General features: G+C 52.7%; 2 protein-coding genes across 2 annotated transcripts; one reads left to right on the top strand and one right to left on the bottom strand.

The window, feature by feature from the left end:
* Positions 1-502: 502 nt before the first annotated feature.
* On the top strand, positions 503-4,054 carry KLHDC7B (kelch domain containing 7B). Its single transcript, XM_049771497.1, has one exon. The coding sequence runs from the start codon at positions 503-505 to the stop codon at positions 4,052-4,054; it is 3,552 nt and encodes a 1,183-aa protein (XP_049627454.1).
* Positions 4,055-5,251: 1,197 nt separating this feature from the next.
* SYCE3 (synaptonemal complex central element protein 3) lies at positions 5,252-16,164 on the bottom strand. The gene is made up of 2 exons (XM_049771745.1): positions 16,056-16,164; positions 5,252-5,409 (listed from the first exon to the last, which is right to left on the bottom strand). The coding sequence occupies exons 1-2, from the start codon at positions 16,162-16,164 to the stop codon at positions 5,252-5,254; spliced, it is 267 nt and encodes an 88-aa protein (XP_049627702.1).
* Positions 16,165-16,430: the final 266 nt, after the last annotated feature.

The raw sequence follows: 16,430 nt of genomic DNA, 5'->3' as shown, positions 1-16,430 counted from the left end.
CTGCAGGGACCTCCTCTCCCCTTTCCTGGCTGGCCTGCAGTAGCTACTTCTTCTCTGGTTTCTGGAAATTTCATCTGGCTGCATCAAGTTGCTAAAACTACAGATACCATCTCCCCAGGGGTAACTCTTTCTTGCCAGAGCCCCCTGAGGTTGGACCCAGGCTCTGAGAAGGGAGAGAGACGTTTGGAGTGTGAGGATTCGTTAGGGGGAGCAGGTTGGCTGAGATGTGGTGACACTGTCATTTGCCTCTAAAACGTCCAGGAGAGGAGGCAGGAACAGGATTTCTGGGGGTAGGAGAGGCCTGAGCTCTTGGAGACCCAAACTTGGCCCTGCATATGCTCAGCCCAACCCTCCGGCCAGGCAGAGTGGCTGGCACCAGCAGTCTACCTTAACTGGCGGCCTCTGGGTGGGGCTCTTGCTTGGACGCTGCTTGCACGGTGCAGAGGGCACCCAGGCCCCTCACTGGACTCACCACAGCCGGGTCTGGGCCTGCATCTCCAGGATGCCCACGCAGGGTGGCTTGGAGTCTGCCGGTCCCCCTTGGGGCTGGGTGTGGGAAGAGGAAGACGACTGGGACAGCCCTATTCTGAGCCTGCTGGCTCTCGCTGTGGTGGCCGCCACGGCTCTGGCCTTGCACTGGTTTGGCTCTGGGCAGCACCAGGCAGCGTCAGGACAAGCGGCCACAGACTCCGGGGCCCAAACTGCCCAGGCTGGAGGACCCGGGCAAGTATTGCCGCCAAAGGCCAGTGGCGGCATCGAGGGACACAGCCCAGGGCAGGGAAAGGCAGATGCTCCGGGACAAGGTGAGGGGAATGCGGCGGTGGCGGGGGCCCCGAAGCAGAAGCCTTTGGCAGGTGGAGGAGGGCCGGCTGCCACGGAAGCTTCTCGGCTCCAGACAGCTGGTCAAGTGGCTGTCAGAAGGAGACATGGCGACAGCACTCCAGAGGGTCCCCAAGGGCCAGGAAAGGAACCCCTGGAGAGAAGCAAAGTCGGAGGGGCATCTGCCCCCCTCTTGATATACTTCACCCCTCGGAGTCCTGGTGAAGATGGGGTGGCAGCAGGGAGCATCGGAGCCAAGCTACTGGCCCACACCACAGCAGAAGATAGTGGACCGGGGCCAAGGGCTACGGGACCACGCAGTTCTTTGGGGCGAAGCCCCCGCACCCGGCTGCAGGGGCAGGCGGCCGGCTTAGGAGCGACACCTCGAGGCCGCCCCAAATCAGACCGTCTCTGCCTGGGCAACGTGGTGAGTGTGTGGGACACAGTGGATGCAGCCCTCAGCCTCGCAGCCGGTGCCCAGAACATGCCTTTCCCCCAGGAGCTGCCCCCGTCACACCCCGGGCAGGCTGGGGTCCCGACAGATGGCCGGGAAAGCTGCCCCCAGCCAGCAGCTCCACAGCTCACAGTAGCCTCAGGGGCCAAAGCTGAGGAGAGCAAGAAGGCTGGGCCCCAGGCCCTCAGCGAGTCTCAGGGGTCTCCGACTTCCAGGGAAGGCTGGCCCTGGGCAAGGCAGGAAGTCCTTGTCACCGGGAGCCCCTTGTGCCCACAGCCGGCACAGGGCGGGCCACTCCAAGCGCAGGGGACCATAGAGGCGCCCAGCGCGGCAACACCGGAGGTGCACTGGCCTGTTGAATCCTGCAGACCGGGGCAGGGCCAGGCAGGACAGAGCGGTGGGCAGGGGGCAGGCGACAAAGCATCACTGCAGGTGCAGGCACAGCCTGCCCCCGCTCGCCCCGGCCCGTCCACCCCCACCTCTGCGCCCGCCGGTACCTCAGCGTCACAGGTCTCCACGCCGGCCCCCACTCCCTCCGCAGCCCGAACCCCGGGCCCGGGCCCCACCGCCTCCTCTGTCGACGTTCCCGCCCCCGCCCGAGGCCCCACAGGCCCGGCTCCAGTCCCAGCCCTGACGCCAACTGCGGCGCCCACCCCCGCCCGCAGCCCGGTGCCCGCCCCGGCCGCAGCCCCCGGCCCTGCCTTCGCCTCTGTCCCCGCTCCCACCCACGCCCCAACCCCCGGCCCTGCGCCCACGCGAGCGCCCACCCCCACCCCCGCCCCCGCCCCGACGCCTGCCCCTGCCACCGCCCCAGTATCCGCTCCGGCCCCGGCCCCCGCTCCGGCCTCGGCCCCGGCTCCGGCCTCGGCCCCGGCTCCGGCCTCGGCCCCGGCCCCAGCCCCAGCCCCAGCCCCAGCCCCTGTCCCCGCTCCAGCCCCGACCCCCGTCTCGATCCCTGCCCCGACGCCTGCCCCCACCTCGACCCTAATCCCTGCCCCTGCCCCGACCGTCGTCGCCCCTGCCCCCAGCCCCGACCCGGGGCCGTCGGAGCCCGGCCAGGCGTCCCAGAAGCCTGGGGTCGCCCCCGCGGGCGGCGAGCACGAGGGGCGCCCCTCGACCAGCTGGGGGAACCTGATCTCGATGGTTCTCAGGAATCACCCCTTCCCCAGGCGGGAGGGCCCCCAAGGGGGAGCCTCCGGCCTCCCCGCACCGCCCGCGACCCCCGCAGGGGCCGCCCCCGGCCTCCCGGCCACGCTCGCGGGGGGCCCGGCTGAGGACGCGAGCCCAGCCCCGCGGAGCGGCTCCCCGACGCCGCAGCCTCCCGCGCGCGCCCCGGGAGAGGGCCCCGAGGGGCCACGCGGGGACGCCAAGGACCCGCACGCCGCGCCCCCCGCGCAGCAGCCCCGCGCCGCGCGGCGGGACACGCGGCCGCAGCCCCGACCGCGGAGGCGCAGCCAGGGCGAGGCGGCCCGGAGCCCCCCGGGGCGGCTGCAGGGCGCGCGGCAGAGCGAGGCGCAGAGGGAGGCGCGCAGGCTGCTGGCCTTCCTGCAGAAGCCGGGGCGCTGGGGGGCCGCGGAGGGGCTCCGGAGGCCCCGCGCGGCGGCCCGCGAGCCGCCGTCGACGGCAGCAGCGCCCGTGCAGCGGACGCTGGACCTGGGCAACTGCCTGGAGGCGCTGGCGTGGGCCCAGCAGCGCGGGGAGCCCGGCCTGGCCCACGACACGTACGCGCTCATGAGCGACAACCTCCTCCGCGTGCTGGCCGAGCCCGGCCTCTACCGGCAGCTGAGCGCGGCGGAGCGCGAGCGCATCCTCGGCTTGCGGACCCGCCGCGGCCAGGCGGTGCTGGCGGTGCTGGTGCTGCCCAGCCTCTACCAGGCGGGCCGCGCCGGGCTGGCGCGCCGGGCTCTCGCGGAAGGGGCTCCCGCCGCCGGGCCCGCGCCGCCCCCCGCCCGCGCCCAGCTGCACGTGTTCAGCCCCCAGGACAACGCCTGGCGGCCGCTGACCGCCGTGCCCACCGAGGCCCCGCTGCGGGGCTGCGCGCTCTGCACCATGCACAACTACCTGTTCCTGGCGGGCGGCATCCGCGGCTCGGGCGCGCAGGCCGTCTGCTCCAACCAGGTCTTCTGCTACAACCCCCTGACCGACATCTGGAGCCAGGTGCGGCCCATGCAGCAGGCGCGCGCCCAGCTCAAGCTGGTGGCCCTGGACGGGCTGCTTTACGCCATCGGCGGCGAGTGCCTGTACAGCATGGAGCGCTACGACCCGCGCACGGACGCCTGGACCGCCCGCGCGCCCCTGCCCGCGGGCACCTTCCCCGTGGCGCACGAGGCCGTGGCCTGCCGCGGCGACATCTACATCACGGGCGGCCACCTCTTCTACCGGTTGCTCAGGTACAGCCCCGAGCAGGACGCGTGGGACGAGTGCCCGTACAGCGCCAGCCACCGGCGGTCCAGCGACATGGTGGCGCTGGGGGGCTTCCTGTACCGCTTCGACCTGCTGCGAGGCGTGGGCGCCGCCGTCATGCGCTACAACACGGTGACCGGCTCCTGGAGCCGGGCGGCCTCGCTGCCCCTGCCTGACCCCGCTCCGCTGCGCTGCGCCGTGCTGGGCAACACCATCTACTGCCTCAACCACCGGGTCACGGCCACGTTCACCGTGTCCGAGGGCACGGCCCAGTTCCAGGCCAATGAGCTGCAGCCCTGCCCTCTGGGGAGCACGGGCATCCTCTGTCCCTTCGTCCTGACTCTGCCCCCGGCTGTTCCCCAGCAGACTGCTCTCTGAGGCTCCCCGCGTGGCGTGGCGTGGTGTGGCTTGTCCGGCAGGGATCCAGAAAGTTCTGAGGCGACTTTCTGGTGTGATGCCGCTCCCGAAGGGAGTCCCCTTTTTCCGCTCCCTCTGGGACCCAGGCTCTGGCATCTGTGCTTGAGGCTGGCTGTCACCTCGGGCTCATGCTTCCCAACACCTGCAGCTCACTTGCTTTGGCGACCCAGTTATGGACCCAAGCTCTCCTTGAGCGGAGGAAGGAGATGGAAACGTGGTTCTGACCATCGGATCCAGGCTAGACGAGGAGCCCATGGGGGAGGGGGTGGTGCTGACCCCGTGCCCGCCGAGGCCCCACTCCGGGGCTGCGGGCTCTGTACCATGCACAACTACCTGTTCCGGCAGGCAGACTTCCTGTCGCTAGGACCTTCTTTGGTTTGTTTTAGGCCACACCTGGCAATGCCCAGGGATTACTCCTGGCTCTGCACTCAGGAATTTTCCCTGTTAGTGCTCAGGAGACCATATGGAATGCAGGGAATAGAACCCAGGTGAGTCATCTGCAAAGCAAATGCCCTACCTGCTAAATTCTTTCTGGCCGATGGTCTCTAGGACTTTCTGACTGTCCTGGAGCCTCTGAGGAGTCTAGTGTGGGTCTCCTCAGGAACAGCCCTGTCAGTATATACTACTCCCAAAAAGTTCCCACTTGTTTGATCGGTCTTGAAGGGTCTTGAAGCTCTGTTGTCAGTAGCCCTGGCTCATAACCCAGCCCAGGACAGGACCAGGACCACTGGGACCCCTCTGCAGCTTCCAAGAACTCTAGCTCTGTTCCTTACTAGCTCTGTGCGTTGATGAGACTTCAATTCCACCTTTCTTGTCTGTGAAATGGGGTGAGATATCGCCATCATTCAGAACTATGGAAGTATGAGGCCACATGGATGAGCAACTTGTCCAGAGTCCAGGACACAGAGATGAATTAATGCAGTTCCCCTTACCCACTCTGGAACTTCCATAAGGAGATCAATAAACCTGATTGAACTCTGCTGCTTCTGCTCTCTCTCTGCCTGCACGGTGCCTCAATGCTGCCCCCATTTCTGCTCCGCTCACCAGGTTAATGAGCACTGGAGTAGGAGAGAAAGTTTTAAAATAGATTTACTGAAATACAAATAAGTACACATGGCTGTGCCTGGGCCAAGAGACAGCTTTCCACTGTATACTGGTTTACTGGGTTCGTTTGATCTCACTGAGCAGGTCTTGCCAGTTCTTCTCCATCTCCTCCTTGCAGTTAAGGAAGGCATCTTCCAGCCGGCGCATGGACTCGGCCAGCGTGGGGTTGGTGCGCATGACGACCATATCGTAGGCCAGCCAAGTAGCCTGCACTGAAACAAGCAGATGGGAACTGGTCAAGCCACAGCTAGGGGCAGTTGGGAGTGTGAGTATAGATTCTCCAGCCAGCTGACTATCCTGAGGGCAGACTCCACTGAGTCGCCATGTGACTTTAAGGCAAGAAAGGGTAGGGAGCTCTCTCATAAAACTTTACCAGAATTCCTCCTGACATATAGCAGTGATGAACTTTACTCATCTCACATGGCCTGAACTCTAGAGATGTAATAATAGGATAATAATAGATAATAAGATAACAAAAGGCTGGGGGGAATAGTCATATATGAAATCTTAGGGAACACTGGGGTTATCCTAGATTCCTGTCTATACACAGTTCACAAATAGTGGCTGGAGGATGTTCTGCTGCCTTTTTTGTTTTTGTTTTTGCTATACCCAGCAGTGCTCAGAACTTACTTCTGGTTCTGCATACACGGATCACTCCTGACAGGGCTCAGAGAAATACGGGGCACTGAGAATTGAACCCAGGTTGGCCATGTGTAAGTTAAGTACCCTATCAGTTCTTCTATGGTTCTGGCCCTTAATAGAATTGAAAGCCATAGGGGCCAGAGCACGGAATAGTAGGAATGGTGATTGCTTTGCCAACCTGCTTTTGAACCCTGTTCAACAGACCCAGGACTAAGTCCTGAAGCCCTGAGCTGGGTATGGACCAAAAACAAAACAAAAATTGTAAATCACAGTGACTAGAGTACAAAAATATAAGTAAGAGATTCATAGCTGCTTACGCGTATCTCTAATAGTCTTTTTTTTTTTTTTTTTGTGGTTTTTGGGTCACACCCGGCAGTGCTCAGGGGTTATTCCTGGCTCCAGGCTCAGAAATTGCTCCTGGCAGGCACGGGAGGACCATACGGGACGCCGGGATTCGAACTGATGACCTCCTGCATGAGAGGCAAACACCTTACCTCCATGCTATCTCTCCGGCCCCTGTATCTCTAATAGTCTTGAGTTAAAAAAGTTAAATGTCGGGGCCGGCGAGGTGGCACTAGAGGTAAGGTGTCTGCCTTGTAAGCGCTAGTCAAGGAAGGACCACAGTTTGATCCCCCAGCGTCCCATATGGTCCCCCCAAGCCAGGGGCTATTTCTGAGCGCTTAGCCAGGAGTAACCCCTGAGCATCAAATGGGTGTGGCCTGAAAAACCAAAAAAGAAACCAAAACAAAACAAAAAGTTAAATGTCAATTATTATTATTAGTAGTAGTATTGTTGTTGTTTTTGGGTCACAGCAGCGCTCAGGGGTTACTCCTGGCTATTATTATTATTGTTGTTGTGTTGTTTGTGTTGTTGTTTTTGGGTCACACCCAGTGGTGCTCAGGGGTTTCTCCTGGCTCTGTGCTCAGAAATTGCTCTTGACAGGCTCAGGGGACCATATGGGATGCTGGAATTTGAATCATCGTCTGTCTTGAATTGGCTACATGCAAAGCAAACGCCCTACCACTGTGCTATCTCTCCAGCCCAAATTTCAATTACTTTTGCAAAGAAAACAAAACAAGGGCCCGGAGAGATAGCACAGCGGTGTTTGCCTTGCAAGCAGCTGATGCAGGACCAAAGGTGGTTGGCTCGAATCCCGGTGTCCCATATGGTCCCCCGTGCCTGTCAGGAGCTATTTCTGAGCAGACAGCCAGGAGTAACCCCTGAGCACCGCTGGGTGTGGCCCAAAAACCAAAAGGGAAAAAAAAAAGGGGGGGCCGGAGAGATAGCATGAAGGTAAGGCGTTTGCCCTTCATGCAGAAGGTCATCAGTTCAAATCCCGGCATCCCATATGGTCCCCCGTGCCTGCCAGGAGCAATTTCTGAGCATGGAGCCAGGAATAACCCCTGAGCACTCTGGGTGTGACCCAAAAACCACAAAAAAGAAAAAAAAAAAGAAAAAGAAAAAAAAACAAGGGGCAGGAATCCCGCGGCCTGCTGGTTGTGACCCAAGAAAAAACAAAAAAGAAAGAAAAAGAAAACAAAACAAAAATTAACAAATGGAACTCCATTAAACTAGAAAGCTTCTGCATGGTTAAAGAAACTAAACAAATTTAAACCAAACTTTGGCTAAAATAAAGACTATATTAAAAGGGGAGAAAATATTTAAATGTCATACATCTGACAAAGGGATGATATCTTTTTGTTTGTTTGTTTGTTTGTATTTTTGGTTACACCTGATGGCACTCGGGTTACTCCTGGCTCTGCACCCAAAAGTCTCGCTCAGGGGCCGGGCGGTGGCGCTCGAGGTAAGGTGCCTGCCTTACCTGCGCTAGCCTAGGAGACGGACCGCGGTTCGATCCCCCGGCGTCCCATATGGTCCCCCAAGCCAGGAGCGACTTCTGAGCGCATAGCCAGGAGTAACCCCTGAGCGTCACCGGGTGTGGCCCAAAAACCAAAAAAAAAAAAAAAAAAAAAAAAAAAAGTCTCGCTCAGAGGCAGGCTCAGAGGACCATATGGGATGCTGGGAATTTAACTAGAATCTGGGGTTGGTGGTATGCAAGGCAGACACCTATCACTATGCTGTAGCTCCAGCCCCTGGGAGGAAAAATCTTAATGGACACTTCTCCAAAGAAGATATACAGATAACCAACAGGCACATTTAAAGGTGTCCATCATCACTTATACTGGGGAAGTGCAAATCAAATGATGATGAAGCATCACCTCCACAAAAGACCAGAAACAGTCAATGCTGATGGGGAATGCAGTGAAAAAGTGATTCACATTCACCATTGGTAGGGATAAAATCTAGTCCAGACTCTATGGAAAATAGTATATAAACTTCTCAAAATATTAAAAATAAAATTACCATATGATCCAGTAATTCTAGTTTTTGGCATATATCCAAACAATACAAAATCACTAATTAGAAGGGTAAAAAAGATAATACAGTGGTTAAGGCACTTGCTATACAAGTGTCCAACACCTGTTTGATCTCAAGCACCATGAATGATCCTCCAGTACTGCCAGGGGTAAACCAAAAGTGCAAAGGCGTAAGTCCTGAGAACTATCAGGTATGGTGGCCCAAAAACCAAACACCCCCAAAATAATTATCAAAGATAAATTGTACATATTTTATATTAATTAAGCTATGATTCCTGATGAATTATTGTAGAAAAAGTTAAAGGTTATGTTAATCCTAGAGACTCTTACAGAACATTTACATAAAAATTGAAAAAAGGGGCCCGGAGAGATAGCACAGCGGTGTTTGCCTTGCAAGCAGCCGATCCAGGACCAAAGGTGGTTGGTTTAAATCCCGGTGTCCCATATGGTCTCCCGTGCCTGCCAGGAGCTATTTCTGAGCAGACAGCCAGGAGTAACCCCTGAGCAACGCCGGGTGTGGCCCAAAAACCAAAAAAAAAAAAAAAAAAAAAATGAAAATAGGAGAAAATTGGGGGCCGGGCGGTGGCGCTAAAGGTAAGGTGCCTGCCTTGCCTGCGCTAACCTTGGACGGACCGCGGTTCGATCCCCCGGTGTCCCATATGGTCCCCCAAGCCAGGAGCAACTTCTGAGCACATAGCCAGAAGTAACCCCTGAGCGTTACCGGGTGTGGCCCAAAAAACCAAAAAAAAAAAAAAAAAAAAAGGAGAAAATTATGTGAAACTAAAACTAAGAAAAAATCAGCTAAGAAAGGAAGTAAGGGGTCTGGAGAGATAGCACAGCGGTGTTTGCCTTGCAAGCAGCCGATCCAGGACCAAAGGTGATTGGTTCGAATCCCGGTGTCCCATATGGTCCCCCGTGCCTGCTAGGAGCTATTTCTTTCTTTCTTTTTTTTTTTGGTTTTTGGGCCACACCCGGTAACGCTCAGGGGTTACTCCTGGCTATGCGCTGAGAAGTTGCTCCTGGCTTGGGGGACCATATGGGACACCGGGGGGGGGGGGGGGGGGGGATCCGCGGTCCAGGCAAGGCAGGCGCACCTTACCTTTAGCGCCACCGCCCGGCCCCACCAGGAGCTATTTCTGAGCAGACAGCCAGGAGTAACTCCTGAGCATCGCTGGGTGTGGCCCCCCACAAAAAAAAAAAAAAAAAAAAAAAAAAAAAAAAGAAAAAAGAAAAAGAAAGGAAGAAGGAATTTAGATAATTTTAAGGAATATGTGGTAAAAATACATCCAGAGGAAATAACACTACATTAAAGGAGTCCTAATCAGGGCTGGAGCCATAGCACAGTGGTAGGGCATTTGCCTTGCATGTAGCTAACCAGAGACAAACCCAGGTTTGATTCCTGGTGTCCCATATGGTCCCCAAGTCTGCCAGGAGTGATTTCTGAGTACAGAGCTAGGAGTAACCCCTGAGCACTGCCAGGTGTGGGCCCCCCCCCCAAAAAAAAAAAGAGTCCCAATTAGGAGCGATTATACCATAGGTAGGGCATCTGCCTTGTTTATGTCTGACCTGGACTACATCCCTGGCATGCATATGTCCCTGAAACACCACCAGGAGTAGTTTCTGAGTGTAGAGCCAGGAGTAGCCCCTACACAATACCAGTTGTGGCCAAAAACCAAAAAGAAAAAAGAATACGTCCCAATCAGGATCACCTTGTTTTGTTCCTATGAGAAAGTAAACACATCCATCTTCCAAAATGAGTGGATGCTTAAATTCAGCAGCTGTATGCATTAAACAGCTTTTAGTTTACTTAGAAAACTGAAACACATTTTTTAATAAAATGTAAATATCAACTCTCTTATGTGACGGTTTCAATAAAACTTGTCAATTTTGTCTCTTTTAGTTTTTGTTTTTTTTGGGGCCATACCAGGTGGCGCTCAGGGTTTTCTCCTGGCTCTGTGCTCAGAAATCTCTCCTGGCAGGCTTGGGGGACCATATGGGATGCTGGAAATCGAACCTGTGTCAGTCCAGGGTCAGCTGTATGCAAGGCAAATGCCCTACTGCTGTGCTACCACTCTGGCCCCTCAAATTTGTCTCTGAGATAAGAGTGTATCCCCTCTCTCAGTACTGGGTCAAATCTGTCAGTGTCTAGAGCTTATTCCTGGCTCTATGCTCAGGGATCACACATGGCATTGCTCAGGTACCATATATAACACTGGGGACTAAATACAGATCCACTGTGTGCAAGGCAAGTGTGCTACCTGCTGTAATATCTCTCTGGGTGCCAAGAGAACACTTTTTATACAGTTATCTTAGAAATATTACCTAAGCATTAGTAATTACTTAACTTTTTTTTTTTTTTTTTTTGGTTTTTGGGCCACACCCGGCGTTGCTCAGGGGTTACTCCTGGCTGTCTGCTCAGAAATAGCTCCTGGCAGGCACGGGGGACCATATGGGACACCGGGATTCGAACCAACCACCTTTGGTCCTGGATCGGCTGCTTGCAAGGCAAATGCCGCTGTGCTATCTCTCCGGGCCCAGTAATTACTTAACTATTATGATTTACTTGGCTATTAATTGTTATTGTGATATTTACAAAAAAGAACCTCTAGTGAATCTAAATAAAAATATAATATGCTGGGGCTGAAAGGACAGCATGGAGGTAGGATATTTGCCTTGCATGCAGAAGGTCGGTGGTTCGAATCCCGGCATCCCATATGGTCCCCCGAGCTTGCCAGGAGCGATTTCTGAGCCTAGAGCCAGGAGTAACCCCTGAGTGCTGCTGGGTGTGACCCAAAAACCAAAATATATATATGTTGGGGTCGGAGCAGTGGTGCAGTGGTAGGGCGTTTGCCTTGCATGTGGCTGACCTAGGACGGACTGAGGTTTGATCCCCCGGCGTCCCATATGGTCCCTCAAGCCAGGAGCAATTTCTGAACACATAGCCAGGAATAATCCCTGAGTGTCACCGGGTGTGGCCCAAAAACAAAAATATAATACATGGCCTGTTTCCTTTGGTAGTCGAGATTAATTGAAATTAAAAGTTAGGGACTGAGGGGCCCAGAGAGATAGCACAGTTTGCCTTGCAAGCAGGCGATCCAGGACCAAAGGTGGTTGGTTCGAGTCCCGGTGTCCCATATGGTCCCCCGTGCCTGCCAGGAGCTATTTCTGAGCAGATAGCCAGGAGTAACCCCTGAGCACCGCTGGGTGTGGCCCAAAAACAAAAACAAAAACAAAAAAACCAAAAGAGTTAGGGACTGAGGGCCAGAGAGATAGCACAGCTGTAGGGCGTTTGCCTTGCAACTGGCCGACCCAGGACTGGTGTTGGTTCGAAATCTGGCATCCCATATGGTCTCCCTTGCCTGCCAGGAGCAATTTCTGAGCAAAGAGCCAGGAGTAACCCCTGAGTGCTCCCAGGTATGGCCAAAAATTCAAAAAACAAAAACAAAAAGTTAGGGGCTGGAGTGATAGTATAGCAGTAAGGTATTTGCCTTACATGCAGCCAACACAGGACAAACCCCGGTTCAATTCCAACAACCCATATGGTATCCCGAACCTGCCAGGAGCGATTTCTGAGTGCAGAATCAGGAGTAACCCCTGAATGCCACCGAGTGTGATCCAAAAACAAAAACTAGAAAAAAAAAAGTTAAAAGCTAAAAGGAAATACAAACAGTAGGGGCCGAAGAGATAGCATGGAGGTAAGACATTTGCCTTTCATGCAGAAGGACGGTGGTTCGAATCCCAACATCCCATATGGTCCCCTGTGCCTGCCAGGGGCGATTTCTGAGCACAGAGGCAGGAATACTCCCTGAGTGCTGCCGGCTGTGACCCAAAAACCAAAACAACAACAACAACAAAAACCAAAAACAACAAAAACAACAAAAAAACCCCCAAAAACAAACAAACAAAAACAACAACCCAAAAAGTAGTAGAAAAATGTAAGCATACCTTTCACTGATACTAGTTTATGGAATGATACTCTAGGTTTCAAAGTAATGGGAATAAATCATAAAGTAGATTAAAAGAAAAGAAAAACATTATAGATTTTTTTAGTTTTTGGGCCACACCTGGTAATGCTCAGGGATTACTCCTGGTTCTGAGCTCGGAAATTGCTCCTGGCAGTCTTGTGGGACCTTATGGGATGCTGGGATCAAACCTGGGTCCATCTGGGTCAGCCACGTTCAAGGCAAATGCCCTACTGCTGTGCTATCACTCCGACCCCTTAGCAGATTTATTTGTTTGTTTGGGGCCAAATCTAAAATTGTTCAGATGTAGATTTTTTGGTTGGGAGAAACTATCACTGGCTCAGTGCTCAGATACTCATGTAGTGCCAGGAATAGAGCCCAGGGCTTCATAAAAATGAGACAAGTGGGGCCGGGCGGTGGCGCTAGAGGTAAGGTGCCTGCCTTGCCTGCACTAGCCTAGGATGGACCGAGGTTCAATCCCCGGCGTCCCATATGGTCCCCCAAGCCAGGAGTGACTTCTGAGTGCATAGCCAGGAGTAACCCCTGAGCGTCACGGGGTGTGGCCCAAAAAACCAAAAAAAAAAAAGAGACAAGTGGGCCGGAGAGATAGCATGGAGGTAAGGCGTTTGCCTTTCATGCAGGAGGTCATCAGTTCGAATCCCGGCGTCCCATGTGGTCCCCCGTGCCTGCCAGGAGCAATTTCTAAGCCTGGAGCCAGGAATAACCCCTGAGCACTGCCGGGTGTGACCCAAAAACCACAAAAAAAAAAAAAAATGAGACAAGTGTTCTACACTGAGAAACTTCCTTGGCCTCTCACCAACTTTTCCCATGAAGAACCATCTCTACTCAACTTCGTATTCTCAGAACAGCACATTTACATACTAACACTGTGAAGTAGGAGTGTTTAATTTTTTTGTTTGTTTTGGGGCCATACTCAGTGGTACTTGGGGGTTACTCCTGGCACTATGCTCAAGAATCACTCCTGGCTGGCTGAGGGGAGGCATGTGGGATGCCAGGGATTGAACCTGGGTTGGCAGGGTGCAAGACAAATGTCTTATCCACTGTGCTATCACTCTGGCCCCCAATAAGAGTATTTAATTATACCCAAGGAATTATATAACTTATATAATTAAAGACTTTATTATGTTTTAAAAGATTCCAGGTGGGGCCGGGAAGGTGGCGCTAGAGATAAGGTGTCTGCCTTGTAAGTGCTACCAAGGAACGGACCGCGGTTCGATCCCCGGCATCCCATATGGTCCCCCCAAGCCAGGGGCGATTTCTGAGCACATAGCCAGGAGTAACCCCTGAGCGTCAAACGGGTGTGGCCCAAAAAAAAAAAAAAAAAAAAAAAGATTCCAGGTACTGAACCTAGGGTTTTATATGTATCAGGCAAGTACCCTACCACTAACCTACATTCCTGGCCCCCAAACCTTTTTTTTTTTAAGTTTAGGGGTTAGAGCAAATAGTAAAGCATGTAGGGCACTAGCCTTGCACATGACTAACTCATACAGTGTCCTGAGCCAACCAGGAGTGATCCTTGAGTACAGAACCAGGAGTCAGTCCTGGGCACCACCAGATGTGGCCCCCAAGTTTGTTTCTGATACTGTTTTTGGAACATACTCAGCAGGGCTCGGTATTTACTGCTGGTTCTGTGCTCAGAAATCACTCCTGACAGGCTTGGGGAGTACATGAGATGATGGGGATCGAATCTGGGTTGGCTGCATGCAAAGCAAACACCCTACCCGCTGTGCTAAAAAAAAGGTAAGCATAATATATATATCATATATGTATATGTATACGTATAATATATATGTATATGTATAATATTAATATTTCATATATGTAATATATGCATATATATTGTATCTGGCCTACCAAGGTTCCATCTCTGGCACCCATATGGCTCTGAGCATAGAGCCAGGAGTAAGCCCTGAATGTCACTGGGTGTAGCTCAAACATATATATATTTTACTATATAGGTGAAAAACTTCAATATTTGTTTCTTTGTATGTTTTTGTTTGGGGTCATACCTGGCAGTGCTGGGGACCATATGCAGTGTTAGAGATTGAACTGGGCTCAGCCGATGCAGTGTAAGTGCTTTAATTCCTGTACTATCTCCCTGGCTCCCCAAACTTCAGGCATTTGTTTTTATTTTTGGGGGGGTGGCTCACATCCAACTATGCTCCATCAGGGCTTACTCTTAGCTCTTCACGTAGGGATCACTTCTTTTTTTTTTTTTTTTTTTTTTTTTTGGTTTTTGGGTCACACCCGGCAATGCTCAGGGGTTATTCCTGGCTCTATGCGCAGAAATCACCCCCGGCAGGCTCGGGGGACCATATGGGATGCCGGGATTTGAACCAGCGACCTTCCGCTTGTAAGGCAAACGCCTTACCGCTGTGCTATCTCTCCGGACCCAGGGATCACTTCTGATGTGCTCAGGGAACCATATGGATGTTGCAGATCAAACCTGGGTCACCATACCTGCTGTATGATCTCTCAGATTCTTGTACGCATTTCTTTTTTTTTTTTTCTTGGTTTTTGGATCACACAGGTGGCCTTCAGGGGTTACTCCTAGCTTTGTGCTCAGAAGTCACTCCTGGCAAGCTTGGGAAACCATATGGGAAGCTGTGTGCAAGGCAAATGCCCTACTGCTGTGCTATCTCTCTAGCGCCTGGAGAATAATTTCCTTCAAAGACTACTTTACTGTAAATATTAATACATTTTAATATTTATCCTTAAAGAATAAACAAAGCACTTTGTTTTCCTCTGAGTAGAATATGTTTTCTGGATTTTTTTGTTTGTTTTTTTGTTTTTGGGTCACACCGGCATTGCTTAGGGGTTACTCCTGGCTCAGAAATCGCTCCTGGCAGGCCCGGAGGACCATATGGGATACCAGGATTCGAACCGATGACCTTCTGCATGAAAAGCAAACACCTTACCTCCATGCTATCTCTCCAGCCCCTAGAATATGTTTTCTAAACATGTTTTATATTATGACTTTCTCTAGTAATGAACAAATTTAAAGATATCATGACATTTACTCCAACTGTGATATGTCTCTACAAACACACTGAATAAAAAAACAAACCAACAGATCCAGAGTGATAGTACATGAGTAGGCCTATCCTTGCACATGGTTGCCCTGAGCATTGCTGGGTGTGGTCCCCCCAAAAGGCAGACTTACAGACTAATAGATTCTTTTACAAAATGAACAAATGTGTTCCATTCTACTGCTACTGCACTTGGCTGTACCTTCCACTTCAGTGTCTCACCAATCTTAGCACTGTGCAAAAATTTGTTTTTGTTGTTTAAAAATGAGACACTGAAAAAATGTTCTAATTTGGCTCTTAGGTGTTATATTAACATCATTTGTCTTTTACTGATTACTTGAAGTTGAGTCTAGTAATGTTCAGGTACAAAAGAAGGCACTATTTGTACCCTTAAGAAGATAATAATCCTGGGGCTGGTGTGGTGGCGCTAGAGGTAAGGTGCCTGCCTTGCCAGCGCTAGCCTAGGACGGACCCCGGTTCCATCCCACGACGTCCCATATGGTCCCCCAAGCCAGGAGTGACTTCTGAGCGCATAGCCAGCAGTAACCCCTGAGCGTCACTGGGTGTGCCCCCAAAACAAACAAACAAACAAAAAAAAAGAAGATAATAATCCAGGGACTAGAAAGTTAGTCAAGTGGCTAGGACTCTTGCACACAGCCAACCTGAGTTTAATCCCTGGCACCCCATATGGTCCACTGGGACCCACAAGAGCTAGGAGTAAGCCCTGAGCACAGCCAGGTGTGATGTGGCCCTCAAACCAACCAACCAACCAAACAAACAAAAAAGTGGGGTATGTGTGTGGCATCCTGCTTGGGAAACCTCCTACCTGAGACTTTCTCCATTTCTTCTAGTAGCTTTTCCAAGTCTTTATTCAGATCTGATAGCATTTTCAGTATGTTGTCGTAGTGTCTCCCCTCAGGGTTGGAATCAGCCATCTAAATGGTGCACAGAGAGACTTCAGTGAGACAGTCTGACCTTCCAATGGCATCTCTAAGATAACACTCAGGCTGGGTGACCCAGAACTGAAGCCTGAAGTCAACTTTATTTCGTTGTATCTGTTTGCGTGTGTGTGTGTGTGTGTGTGTGTGTGTGTGTGTGTGCGTGTGTGTGTGTGTGTGTGCGTGTGTGTGTGTGTGTGCGTGTGTGTGTGTGTGTGCGTGTGTGTGTGTGTGTGTGTGCGTGTGTGTGTGTGTGTGTGTGT

The sequence above is a fragment of the Suncus etruscus genome, chromosome 4 (assembly GCF_024139225.1).
Source record: "Suncus etruscus isolate mSunEtr1 chromosome 4, mSunEtr1.pri.cur, whole genome shotgun sequence".
NCBI classification, from domain to species: Eukaryota; Metazoa; Chordata; class Mammalia; order Eulipotyphla; family Soricidae; genus Suncus; species Suncus etruscus.
Note: the sequence above shows the minus strand (reverse complement) of the source record. Positions and strands in the feature narration are given on the sequence as shown.